Raw genomic sequence first — 14703 nt, forward strand, 5'->3', positions numbered from 1 at the left:
TCCGAGAGCGCGCTCGACAGTTCGCGAGAGAGACCGAGTAGGCCTATGTCCGAGCATAATATAGTTTATCATCTGCAACGTTTTAATTAGTTTACATGGTTATAAAATAAAACTCCAAAATAACCTGCAGGGAACGTTCAAAGAAAACATCTTTGTTTGACCGGTTGTGAACACGTGCGGCAAACACGACTAGAATTTGGCTTAAATAACCTCTGATGATGACGTTCTCTGTAGGTTATACAAATAAACCCCCAAAATATTAGATTTTATTATTATTATTATTATTTATGTTGGTACATTGTTCAATATTATATTGAGAACACTTTTAGTTAAACTGTTTACATTTGTGAGGAAGAAAATACTTCAAGTAGGCTAGTATGTCTAGTTGTAAGTTTTATCATTTTAATTTGCACCACAAAGAGTGTATGTGTATGTATATTTTTTATTACTTATTTTTGGTACATTTCTTAAGAAGCATACCGGTAATTTATTTTTGGATTTGTTGGCCAGTTGTGGTCTGTGCAATATTAAAAGTTCTAAACCATCAATGTTTTATAATAATAATTTGTTCTAGTGTCCATTTCATTCATTTAACATATTTAATATTGGGGGTATCCAAGATATTTCCCATATTTAAATTTTTCTTTCTTTTTTTAAGTTTTTTTTCAATAGTTACTTTGCCTGGTAATTAGTTACTTTTGTAATGATATAACTCAGTTACTAACTGAGTTACTTTTTGTGAGAAGTAACTAGTAACTATAACTAATTACTTTTTTTAAGTAACTTGACCAACACTGTTCATCTGTGTTCCATATGACAGTCATCCAGTTTTTAAACGATATGAAGATGAGTAAATAAATAGCCTACCAGAAATGTCATTTTTGAGTGAACCCAGCCTATATAGTACAACAACCAATGAACTGTTCAAAAAAAGGAAAGTCAAAAAGCAACTGGTTTGTAGTAGCCTACGTCAGGTACAAGCAACCAGAATTGTCTTCCCTGATGTCCGTTTCAGAACGCAGACAAACCAATGACAGAGGAAGAGGAACCCCCACTGGTTATCCACGCGCGCTGCCCACCCCCTGCTTTTCCAGAAAGCCAACATTATCTGTCACTTACAGACGCTCAGCACACGTATCATTTGGTTGATATATAGGTGGGCTGACTCGAGAACCACAGGACTATCTGAATAGCAACTTTACTGGATCGAGTCCATGCGTGGAATATTTCAGCGCATCGTGAATGGTAAGAGATCCGTGGATCGTCCTCTTGTCAGTGTCCGTTCCGATCTAAATTCATTAGGTTTTTGTTGTGTGTCTGCTCTGTAAATTATACTCGCAATACTGATCATACTAACTTCTTGCAAACGCTTGATAGCCTACATTCCTCTCCCGGAGCTTGGGGAAGAAGTTGTGTCAGCGGAGGCTGTGTGTGAGTGATGCTCTTGACAGATGTGGCTGGGTTCAGTCTTTAAACTAAACTAGAAATCTAAACTGCGAATATCTTGATTCTGATAAGTGACATGTACACTATACCAGTAAGATGCTTGTAAAATATTTAATAAGTTATTTGTGTAATTAAAGTGGCAGCATTGTTAAAAGCGTTAAGTATGATTCGTTTTTATAAGTGTAATAAGATAAAATATTTAAATCATTTTTAAATCACTTAGCAGGATTATACAGAAAAAGATTATGCATTGTACCTTGTTCCATATCAAACAAAAAAATGTTTACGTATCTATAAAAAATATTGCAAATAATGGTCTCTGGTTTTAAAGGGATTTTTGGTTACTTTTCAGCAGGTTGGGCTTGGATACCATGATGAATACCTTGGTCAGGCTGAGATATCTTAAATCAGCAAACCAGCTGAAGGCACACCATTTTAGGCTAGTAATGCACTATAGACTTTTTGATGGTTATTTATTGAGCGATACTGTATTTATGCTTTTTGGGATATTATTGATTTGTCGCTCACATTAGTGTCTTGCCTATAGCTATATTGACCATAAACACACATTAACCTTGCATAATACTGTGCCTGTAGGCATAGACACACAGTAGACACATAAAAAACCACCTTAATATGCTCCATATCTCTCTAGTCTTGTATTAACATCTTAATGGTACATTTGCAAAAGAATAAATCCATTTGCTTGTCATAAAAACAAAAGTTAAAAGTCTTTTCATTCATGTGATTCAATTCAGGGTGGTCAAAAATGCTATAGATGTATCATGTATACTGTAGGTTGAGAACTTGGAAAAACGGATTTATTTTGCTTAACTTTTTTTTTTTTTTTTGGCAGGGAGTAAACTTAAGTTTTAGAGTTTGAATTTTTGTACTCCTAAGTATTTAAATATTTAATGAATCCTCTAACTCATTTATTAGGTGAGGTGAAAGCATCTGTCATCTTTGTAAGGAGTTTTTAAAGCAGATTAATACAGTATATTCACAGCAAGGTCAAGAGACACCAAAGACATTTACAGGGGAGATGTGACAGATGAATAGATATCAATTTTCTTTCTGTAGCACTTTCATGTCTGATAGTGCATGATTGTGTTGGTCGATGTGGCTGGAGCGATTTTGTCAAATGGCAGAGAAAGCTAATCGTAGCTCTCAATATGTGAACACTGATGGAAAAAATGTTTCCCCCTATCCTATATTCCCAATATGGTTATCAGTTTGTTGGATGAAAAAAGCATATTCATAAGAGAGTTTATTCAAAAAAATGCTGGGACAAACCCAACCGTTGGGTTAAAAATGTAATTTTAAAATGTAACCCAACGGCTGGGTTTGTCCATATTTGACCCAAAATTGGGTTGAAACAACCCAGCATTTTTTTTAGAGTCCTATAAAAGCTGAAGCCATGCTTTGAGGCTTTCAAAATCTCTCTGATTGAAGAGAGAAAGACTGTCTTTACTGCAGTCTAGACGCTGAAGTATATGTTAGATTGATTCTTTTTTTGTTATTATTTCAAGAGCCATCATAATGTGTTCCTGGCCTCTTTCTTCACTCTAAAAAATGCTGGGTTGTTTCAACCCAATTTTGGGTAAAATATGGACAAACCCAGCCGTTGGGTTAATTTTTTACATTACATTTTTAACCCAACATTTGGGTTTGTCCATATTTTACCCAAAATTGGGTTGAAACAACCCAGCATTTTTTAGAGTGTTGTAAATGAAAGTGCAGTTATTGTCGAGTCGACCCAACCAGAGGTTCACAAAAATGTGACCAGCAGGTCATACAGCTGTAAGAGGAATAGTTTCAATACATTGATCGTCACAAAAACAAAACAATCTGTTCCGTCTCTTGATGGCGCTTTAGTAAAACAGCTCTCTTTGCCAATAGCTGTATATAACTCATTATATACACTTTAAAATAAAAATTATTTTTCCAAAAGGCGATTTTTTACCGCAATGCCATAGTACAACCATTTTTGTTCCCCCAAAGGACCTTTCAGTGAAAACCTTTCTTAGTTTGAAGAACATTTAAAAAAATCAAAAGAACCCTTTCCCACTATAAATAACTTTTGTGGAATGGATGTCATGGGTGTTAATGGTTCTTCATGGAACCATACATGCCAATTAAAAGCTTTATTTTTAAGAGTGTACTGCAGTGGTGACCAGCCCCTCTCCGGGACTAATGAAGAGCACAGGGAAACCACCTCATTGAATGCTCAATTAGCAGGCCAGCAAGAGCTTTTTCATGCAAAGTTCAAGGAACCTGAGGCAACCAACATGGCTGTTCATTGATAAGGAGTTTGTTGAGTGCTTGATGGTCATATCAGTAAATGTATGCCCTAACAATGTGTTTGAAATTCTGAAAACGTCCAGAATTGCCATGCTCCATTTTTTTTCTGACATGGCTGTTATATAGCTGCAGAAGAGAATGTGTAATATGGGATTTCTGCTTCTTACTTTTCTTCATACAAAATCACTGATACCACAGACCATATCAATTCATGGAATAACAGAGAAAATTGTACTTGGAGGCCATCACTGCCAATTTTGTGCCACCTATGATTGATGAAATGTTTCTTAACGGCTGGCTCAAGAGAAACATTTGGCAACATACATCGCTGCTAAAATAGGCACTGCATTATTTAAGATGGTATTTTTCATCATTTGAAGAGAAATGAGACTGTGATGAGAGGCACAGAATATGTTGCAGATATTGCATTTCTAATAGCAACGCCTCAACCAGCGTGAACTGGAAACTGCAGAAACGCATTGATTTGGAGCAGGTTTTGGGCCATTTTAAAGTGGAACAGGGTTTATTTTTTAGCTGAGGAAAGACCAACTAGCTTGGGTTGTCATCTATGACTAACGCCGAGATGCAATTTTAAAAGTTCTGAATTGAATTTTAGGCATTCAGAGGTAGAAGAATTCACATTATTGTTTTGAAGCACATGCTAATGGACAGATCTTTGACAAAACGACAAATGTTTAGTCCACATCACAGCTTATTCTGGCCAAGAACTGCTTGCTTGGACAGGAACAGTGTTGTTTTTAATCACTGAGATACTATTTTTTATTTTCATTTTGTAAAACATGTCAGCATTTTACCACAATGATAGAATAATAGGGAAAATTTGGCAAACTATTTGAATTATTTCTTACTCAGATGTATCAACTTCATTTGTTTCAAATGTATCAAATCATTCTGCTGTCAACTATTAAAAATCAACTTATTTCACAGCAGTCCAGGTGACAAAAATGGCAGCCTTTATTAATGTGGTTACGGTTTTGCACTGATTTAAATATGGAAATAGTACGGTAATAGGGCCAAGTAGCCTACTCTGTGATAGTGAGAATAATCAAAATATATATTAAAGTCCTACTTCCAAACAACTCCTTGTCTAGGTTTTAGCTCCCACATTGATAATGCATCTCACATCTGCCTATTTGTGGAACTCCACAAGCACTCAGTGTGATGATTATCAAATGCAAAGCAGACACACTATTTGCAATTTGGTGCATACTTTAAACAAATCTTCTTGATATGCACTTGCATTCTAAAAATGTAGAAAAAAAACTGACCAACAAAGAAAAGTTTAATCCTTCCTGAATGCTATATTATTATATGCAAAATAAAAGTAAATGTAAGTGTGCATGCTTTCCTCACAGAGTGAAGAATGTGATGGTAACGGAGCAGTATGGAGTGCTCGTGGAAGACGCTACTGCTGCTCGTGTGCACATCCTTGGGGGTGCAGTACACTGCCATCCGCTCCCTCCATGACTCCTTCAGTGGCCCATGCCAAGACTCCGCCCACTGCCAAGGACGACGGGGTAAAGGTGAGTCACTGTCCTGCAACATGAAGAATTACATTTTCCACAGTGACATTTAACATTGTATGAGCTTTCCTCAAGAATAGTACTGTCACCCTCAGAATGGAAAATGAAATTTGGAAGTGGAAAGGTGTGGTTTTTATTCAAATAGCATCAGGTTTACAATACCCTCCTGATGGATTTTATTTACATGTATTTTTATTAACAAATCAACAAGGTTTTCCACAGTTTATATATGGCAGTTCCTTAAGAAATATTCTAGATTTTTAATACCTCCATTTTTTTTTCTTTAATCAAAATATTTCAAATAAACCTGTTTTGATCGGTGGTCATTTTTTTGTTTTTAGTTCACATGTCCTCAGTTTTACTTTTCAGCAAGTACAGTAGTAATAGGCATAATGTATTCTGTTAATTTAGCACATTTTTTTTTTGGTTAGTTGATTATCTAGTCGGTTAGAAGTTGGTTTTTCACACATTAAAGCATGTTATGTTGTTAGAAAAAAATTGCATGATAATATGGTATGTTTAAAATTTCTAAACATGGCTCATTCTGTTCATTTTCTTGCCATTGTGTAATTCATCTTAAAATTAGGAAAAAATATCTGAGCTTGACCAGAACATATATTTGAAAACCCATTTGGAATACTTCCGTAAACTTTTACACTGGGAGCTTTTAAAGCTCAAAAACTGCATAAAAGCAATGAATATGTCCTCAATTTCATTTGCATTCAAGTCCAAGTGTCGGGATGCATTTTTAGACTCAGTTTAAGCCTTCCATTAAATTATAGTTTGCATAGAGACGTAAATTCAATTAAAATTCATGTTTGGTTATAGACGTAGCTTTAGCTTGTTTGACAAGATTATGCTGAAGGGTCCGAATGGCATTCTCTCTATAGGCTTATATCTCTCAGGTCATCACTTCTGTAATGAGTGAGTTTGTAAGGAAAGAAATTAGCAGAGAACTGTTAGAAATGCAACCTGGAAATTCCCGTCGCATCCGCTGTACGGAGCGAGAGATGGAATATCAATAATTAATTCTACAATTATCTCATCATTAATCTAGTGTAATATGTCCTCACGGACCAGCTGTTTGCACTTCCAGAAAGCGTCGACTTGCACAACCTAATGTGCCACGCGCAATCAGTCTCTCATCAGCCGTAATTACAAGCGTTATCAGTCTCTCCCACCCTCCTGCTATATATAGTAATTGTTCATTTTGAGCAAAAGTCACATCATCTTTTTTCATATGTGAAGAAATGCAGTCATTGTTCATATTTCAGTTTTATACGGGGGTTTTTTTCTCATAATGCTCCAAAATGGTGAAATGATTACCATCGCAGAAGGAGGCAATCCGAGTCTTCAAAACAACTATTATTGCTGTACATTTTCTCTCTGCTGTGTGGATATGTTTATGAATGGCACTTTATTAAAGTTTTTGGCAACATGAAACTTGCTTCACCCTAAACTAAAGCTCCAGGTATTTTTTTTCTTACCCAAATAACTGATTGATTAAAGATGAAGCTGAACTAATTGGGTCTTTTGTGGCCCTATAATGTCCTCTGTGGCTTCAGAGCGGCGTATTATCTCACTTTCTCTACTTTTCTTCCCCAGAGCAGAGATGGAAATCTCTCTGCGATGACAGCCATGTCCCTGCTGAGACTAGCAGTAACACTGCCACCGCTCGGAAGCACATCCTTCTGTTTGCACAAACCCGTAGTGGCTCCTCCTTTACCGGACAGCTTTTCAATCAACATCCTGGCATATTTTATGTTTTTGAGCCTCTTTATCATGTGCAACAGGCCTTTACCAATTCTAGTAGCCGCCTGCAAAGGGCTTTGGATGGCAGAGCTCTTCTGGGGGCCTACCGAGACCTCCTGCTCAACCTCTACAACTGTGACTTCAGCTTCCTGGAGAGCTACATTCGCCCTGAACCACAGGATCACATGACTGGGACCTTTTTCCGCCGAAGCTCCAGCCATGCCCTGTGCACGCCGCCTGTCTGCCAGGAGGGTGGCGAGGAGATTCTAGCAGGGCAGCCGGATGAATCCTGGTGCCCGAAAAAGTGCCAGGCGCTGAACCTCACTCTAGCCTCTCAGGCCTGCCAAGGACGAAGCCACGTGGTTATAAAAACAGTTCGTATCCCAGAGGTAGGTGACCTACGCACGCTGTCAGAAGACCCCCGTTTAGATTTGAGAATCGTCCATTTGGTGAGAGACCCCCGAGCCATTCTTGCATCCCGCATGACTGCTTTTGCTGGCAAATTCAGGGCCTGGAAGATCTGGAACGCCACTGGCCGCCAACCGCGGTACGTGGACCTGACGCAGATAACAAGCACGTGCAGAGATATCGAGTATTCTGTTGAGACCAGCTTGCAGAACCCCACATGGCTGAGAGGGAGGTATCTATTGGTGCGTTATGAAGACTTGGCCTTAAATCCTGAGGAAAAGGTCAAGGAGATATATCGATTTCTGGGGCTGGACTTGCATCAAAAAGTTCTCACATGGATTGCTCATAACACCAATGGCACTGTCCCTTCTTCTTCCGATTGGAACTATAAGTACTCCACCACAAGAGACTCTAAAGCCACAGCTCAGAGTTGGAGAGTACATCTGAACTTTGACATTGTCAAGACAGTTCAATCTTTGTGTAACAGAACTCTTGCCCTACTAGGCTATAAGCTTGTCCAGTCTGTAGATGAACTTAGGAATATAACAAAAAGTTTATTGGAGCCCAAGACGTATTGAAGTTAACTTTTATGTGAACTACTGATTCATTTGGAAGACACTTTCATCCAAAGCGACTTATATTGCATTCAATGTATACATTGAACCAAACAGGGCTAATATAACCAGTATATTTGGTTACATAATATTGTGTTAATTGCTTCAATTTGTTTTGACAACTTGCATACAAGCCATGTAAATGCATGCAACATTATGGATACTACTTTAGTACTTTGGGGGAAATTTAGCTTTTTCTTAAATATTTTGTTTTGGATCATGCAGCTTTGAAGAAACTATGACAGAATTTTCATTTTTGGATGGGCTATCCCTTTAAGCGCCTGGTCACATGAAGTAATTCATATTCATGAGCCAGGACTTTAGAATAGCATGATGCCAAAAGAGCATCAATGTCTATAATTTTCAGCTTGTAAATGTGCATTGATGTGACCAAAGAACCACTACCGAGTATCGACAAAAGCACAGCAGACTTCCCAGTGCCAAAGCTGGTCTAATGAAGTCAAGAGCATGTGTTATCTGAACGAGCCCATAAATGGCCTTAAGTATGAATGTTGATCAGCAAACATGTCCTTACAACCCCATAAACAGTCAAGCAGAGATCTAAAATGACTGAAATGCCACTCAGCGCCATTGAAAACTAATTTTCCATGTTCTTTTTAAAAGCAAAGTCCCTAATAAAATCAAGTCGGCACAGAAGGTCATGTTGTTCGGTTTAAATCACTGGCAGACAGTTCAATGCGTTTTCATCCACCTCAAATATTTTTTTAGAAGCCCCAACGTCATAAATGATCTCTCTCTGATGGCATTTGGGAATTTGTAAGTCAGAGTCAGGGATTATTTCTAAGTGCAGTGTCAACATTGGGAAAAGCACTTTGGAGCTATGGAGCCACTTTGCAATTTGTGGATAACAGATATGAAACTACAGTATACAAATCAAATTCCTGATTTAATTAATATGCTATCTCCTGTTCACAGAGAGCATGGCTCAAGCCCATTCGATCCCTTGGGTTAATGTGGCTCTGCTAATTATTGTTTTAGTTCATATCATGGATTATATTACTAAATCCATGAGCACATTATATTTTGGAAGGTGGGGCTCAAATAAACAATACTCAAATTCTCAAAAAAAAAATTGAGAATAGAAATGTAGATATTATGGTTTGTGGGAATGTGGAATTGTGCCTTTAGTCTTAAAATACTCTATAATTCCATGATGTCTTGGTAACTTTGTGTTGTTGTTCATGCCATCCTGTACATTAAGCAATTCATTAATTCTATGTGAATCATGTCATTAATCGCAAACACTTTTACACTTTGGACAAATGCTGTGTAAACAACTGTTACTCATCTCAGGTATATGATGATTAAATGCAATTCTTCGGCCGCACTGCCAGTTAATAAATATGCAGAGAAAAGAGAAAATCTATGGTGAAATAAATTATTCTTCATTACTGTAACCGGTGGTTCATAATGATACATAATGTGTTCGTTTCATTTAATTAATTATTTATGACAAATTATTTATTGTAAAGAATTATGCAGGAAAACTGGTGTAGCAGTATTAATGATCGGTTTTGAATGTTTGTCTAGCCTATATATGCTTTCTATATAATACACAAACACATTGACCTGCCTTTTTATTAATAATTAAGCAGGACTGGTGACAAATAGAAATTGATCGGAAGCATTGGTTTTGATGTAGGGGTTTGCTGCTTCTCTATGGTATTTTCTATGGTCTGCTTTCTCATCAATTTTCTACTTTCTTTTAAAACTTGACATTTGTGGTGTTCTGCTGAGGCTGGAGCATTTGGTGAAGTGCTGATCATCTTTTCAAAGTCAGCAGTCCGGCTTCAGCTTGGAAACCAAAAAAGTGATTACCAAGGGATATGGCCATGACTCTCTTTTTGTAAGTTCCCTTAGTTTTCAAAGCAAAGATGCCTGGTATTAACACATGTAGTGGATGATAGCATTAGGCTTGATGACAGTATTATTTCCTCACATATTGTCATAAGGAACATGAACATGAATCTATCTATCTATGTATCTATCTATGTATCTTTCTATGTATCTATCTATGTATCTATCTATCTATCTATCTATCTATCTATCTATCTATCTATCTATCTATCTATCTATCTATCTATCTATCTATCTATCCCTTTAAATGCAAATGAGCTACTGCTCCCAGCACAGGGGGCGGAGCTATAACAGTCACACAGACATGCACTGAAAATTTCTAAAACTTTTAACCTTAATGTTCAAACCGGAGTCAGACAATAGAATAGAATAGAATAGAGTAGAATAGAATAGAATGAATGAGGCATTTATATAGAGCTTTCATATGTACTACTGTACACCCAAAGCGCTTTACAATCATATCAGGGGATCTCTCCTCAACCACCACCAGTGTGTGAGATGATGGACAATCAATGATGGAGAAACTCAAGAAGTGACAACATGTAGAACACAACATTTCTGAATGGTTAGTTGAAGAATTTATGCAGCTGATGTGGAGTTAACCATCTGTGGCGAACAGGACGAACTCGTGGCGTGATTAATAATGAGTGACACCTGCGTGGCGCACCGGTCTCGTATCTCTCACGTCCCTCAACATCGTCCTGCTCGCCACACCATCTTCTAGTCATTGATGATTAGCATATTCTGTCATGATAATCTATAAATGTGTTCCCAGGGGCGGGGTTTATGTAAATTCTAGGGTTGGTGATGTCACTAGCCCGGGAGGAATGTCGTGTAGTCCCTACAAGCCTTTTGTTGTAGTCCTTAAAAAAGATTTCTTTAAAAGCAAATATCTTCCTTCACTTTGAAGCGTTGTAACTTTGCAGATGTTGTTTATGCTCGAACAGCAACATTACACACTAACTAAAGTTAGAAAAGTGAAGTCATAATCAACCAACCCTTTACAGTTTTTCTCAGTCACTTTGGTGCATTTCTTAGATCAAAAGTGCAATTCTTGATACTACTTGTACAAATTCCAAATCATCTAGTCACTTGTGCACATCATTAAAGCAAGTTCTTATTCCTTTGAACAAATTGCAATTGCTTTTGTACATATTGCAATTGATAATGTACAAGTGTCACTTTTTTTCCACATTTTCAATTGCTCATGTCATGATGATCAAAATATAGTAGATGGTTCTCTGTTGAATAGTCTTACCCCTCAAAACATCTAGGCATTAGTTCCTTGCATAAGCCATTACATGCAAAATTGTTGAACTATTTGTCATAAACTCTCAAGCATAGTTTTACACATACACAAAACAAATTAAACTGTGTGTTCTGGGATATAGCGTATAATGGAGTTGGAATCAAGTGAACCCTCTCACAACTTTGTATACGTGGATGAGGCTGGCTTCAACCTGAGCAAATGCAGAAGGCGGGGTCGGAATATCATCGGTCACAGAGTTACTGTGGATTTGCCAGGCCAACGGGGAGGAAATATCACCATGTGTGCTGCTATTTCGGAGCATGGTGTCCTAACCCATATCCCCCTTATAGGGCCATACAACACCCAGCATCTACTCAACTTTTTAGAGACTCTCTACAGGGCTGTCATACCTGATGATGAGAGGGGTCTGTTTATAGAGAGCTGTGAAAAACAAAATCCTGTCCAGTCTCTTTCAATCAATAACCCACATACAGTAATATGTAAATAGTACTGTTGAAATTGATATGCCATAGAAGTGCAGCCTTGTGCATTTTCAATACAGTAACTGTCATCCAAACTGTAGCCAAGTTTACATCAGGTAATACTGTCAAAGTATACAGTTACATTGACAACATGCCTAAACATTTTGACGACCTTGTTCGTGAACAATGACTCAATGACTTATCATTCTGATGACACTGACATGATCATTGGCATGAATATTTACTTTTGAGAGATGTACTAAAGATTTTTAGTGACTGACTAGCTTTAGAAACATATCTATTGTATATTGCAGTTTGTACAAATTGTTCTGAGAAATGCACTTATTATTTTGCACATGTTAGGGATGATGTGAAAAATGCACCAAAGCGACTGAGAAAAACTGTAACTAAATATCTCTGAGTAAAATAAATTGCCAGAAGGCCTACTCAATTTACTTCTAAGTAAAACCATAAACTCATGCGACATTTGATATTAGACTGGATACCAGACTTTGCAGAAGAACATCAACTCACAGGAACATGAACACAAAATCATCAAAGTAAATAAACAATAGGCCTAAAATTAGAAAACCCTTAGCCTAAAATCTATCAATCTATCTATCTATCTTGATATCAAGATAGACATACAGACAGACAGACAGACAGACAGACAGACAGACATACAGACAGACAGACAGACAGACAGACAGACAGACAGACAGACAGACAGACAGACAGACAGACAGACATACAGACAGACAGACAGACAGACAGACAGACAGATAGATAGATAGATAGATAGATAGATAGATAGATAGATAGATAGATAGATAGATAGATAGATAGATAGATAGATAGATAGATAGATAGATAGATAGATAGATAGATAGATAGATAGATAGATAGATAGATAGATAGGCAGTTTTGCGGAAGGAATTAATCAGTTGCTCATTCACTCATTCACTAAAAATAAAGCAGACTTCCTAGAGCTGCTTACGGCAGAGAAAGGTGAGTTTAGTTTATCATCAGTTTTTAAGCATTGGCTGCAACAAGTTGTGTTTAAAAACAGCGATGGGGTGATTTGTAAGACTACTATGCTATACTTGTTGACACTGTTTTAAACTGAGTGAACCAGCGTCATACTGAACTGTGCGATTAATTATAGCCACTAGTTTTAGTTACACCTCAACGTTGTAGTGTAGTATATATTTATAAAAGTAGCTGGAAAATAATATTCGATTTTCTAATTTCATGACAGAGCAATATTATAGCCCAATTTTATTACTTAATGTTTTGAAAAAAACACACAAAAAAACAAGTCTGGCTCATGAGAAGCATCGTGAGTAAATGGCTGCAAAAACACCTTAAGACACGGATACTGCGAGATGAGTCACTATCATCTAAAGAAAGCCCAACTAAATATAACCACTGGGTTCTATGTCAGGACATACTTCTTTCCAGAGTCTGAGGGGTTAAAAGCACCCCGAGGGAGTAATCCTCCCTCATTTACAATCACTCTCAACCCTGCAGCTGCTGACTGCAGGGTTATTTCTCAGAGGCCCTGAGAATATATCCATAGAAGAAACTCAATAGAAACGGGATTTAAGATGGAGGGAGAAGAGAAGCCATCTCTCTTTGAACTTAATCTGCAAAGGCAACACAAACCGGCAATAAAGCAGAGTTTATGACACCCTCTGAGAACTGTTTCATTGGCTTTTCCATCGTGCCCTGACATACAAAGACACCAGCCGCCTGAGTCAGCCACACAGTTAATCGCCCATCTCTTCAGCCAATATCAGCCTCCTCTGTCCCTCTTAACCCCGCTGACAAATTTAGACCTCAGAGGATGGCGGTAACGGATGTTCAGAGCAAATCCACAATGCGTGGGGGTGTACAGTGTGCTTTCGTGTATGTAAGTAATGTATTAGCATGAAGAGATGAAAGTGAAATGGCCACAGGTCAAGAGTCTAGCATATGCTCTGTTGCCGAGAGAGAAACAAAAGCGAGAAAATCAACCTGCTCACCACGGATGACCCCTATTTTCTAAGAAAACCGATCACATAAAGGTCAGGCACGGATTTGTGGGGGAGGAAAAGTATACTGCAGAAATCATGAACATGAGAAATGTATGTAGCAAAAGTTGCACAAAATATTACTGTTTACATATTTTATACCATATTTCTTAGCCTTGCCTTGCCTAAATTGTGCTTTTTTTTTACAGTACATGGTAGAAATACTTCAATCGTCTACTAATTTCAATCGTCATTTGAAATAATTTTTTGCTAACCAGTGTCAAAGCTATCTGTCTAGTCAACAGTTTTCTTGACACATACAGTCGAGTCCAAAAGTGTAAGACCACCAATGAAAATTATTTTTTTGTTTTGTGTACACAATTTGACATTACAAAATATATTCTCTGCATAAAATGTTTAATTGACTGAATTGACCTGAACTCTAATTTGTTCATTAGACTAATCCTTCTTCTTCTTTATTAAAATCCTAGAATTTTAATGTGGTTCGAGATTTTTTGACCACTGTGCAGTCTTCAGTTACATACTGTAAAGACAGGGCAACCATTTTTATTTAAATTAGCGTTTGAAGCATAATCGAATCAATCCTAAAAATTGTGAAATAAATCCAATATTTCTGCCCCCTCCATCATACTCATCTTCAAATGCAACTCCATCCATCTCATTCTCAGATTTTCAATATCCACAGTAAAACTTAAGATGAATAACTCTCCAAGCTAACTGTGCTTAACACTGTGATTCACTAAGACTGATTTGACAAGTGCTGTGAAGGCAATAAGCTAAAAGAGGGGTACAAATAAAAATATGTAATTTATGAACGGCCAGGACATAATCGTCAGATCATTTATCTGTATAACGACATTGGTTTGAGAAAAAAAAAAGTGTTATCTCTCTAGCTGGTCTCAAACTGATACGTCTGAAAAGCTGTACAAAATGGATTCAGTACCCATGAGGAAAGCATAGCCGAAGACTTTCAAATTGCCTTGTTCTCTCCGTCTG

At 37.4% G+C, this 14703-nt stretch overlaps 1 protein-coding gene and 1 long non-coding RNA gene across 3 annotated transcripts in view; one reads left to right on the forward strand and one right to left on the reverse strand.

The window, feature by feature from the left end:
• Window positions 1-1020: 1020 nt before the first annotated feature.
• On the forward strand, window positions 1021-9501 carry LOC307003481 (carbohydrate sulfotransferase 1). 2 transcript variants are annotated; one of them, XM_079621916.1, is made up of 4 exons: window positions 1106-1245; window positions 1378-1431; window positions 5124-5291; window positions 6897-9431. In XM_079621916.1, the coding sequence occupies exons 3-4, from the start codon at window positions 5153-5155 to the stop codon at window positions 8027-8029; spliced, it is 1272 nt and encodes a 423-aa protein (XP_079478042.1). In that variant the 5' UTR covers window positions 1106-1245; window positions 1378-1431; window positions 5124-5152; the 3' UTR covers window positions 8030-9431. The 2 variants fall into 2 exon arrangements, with proteins under 2 accessions (XP_079478041.1, XP_079478042.1); XM_079621915.1 differs by lacking the exon at window positions 1378-1431 and having other exon boundaries at window positions 1021-1245; window positions 6897-9501.
• Window positions 5173-14703, reverse strand: part of LOC307003487 — a 30988-nt gene continuing 21457 nt past the window's right edge. The window contains exon 3 of the long non-coding RNA XR_013798721.1: window positions 5173-5304. This is a non-coding gene — a long non-coding RNA (uncharacterized lncRNA). The remainder of the gene's footprint in view (window positions 5305-14703) is intronic.

Source organism: Phoxinus phoxinus, assembly GCF_949152265.1.
Source record: "Phoxinus phoxinus genome assembly, chromosome: 8".
Taxonomy (NCBI): Eukaryota; Metazoa; Chordata; class Actinopteri; order Cypriniformes; family Leuciscidae; genus Phoxinus; species Phoxinus phoxinus.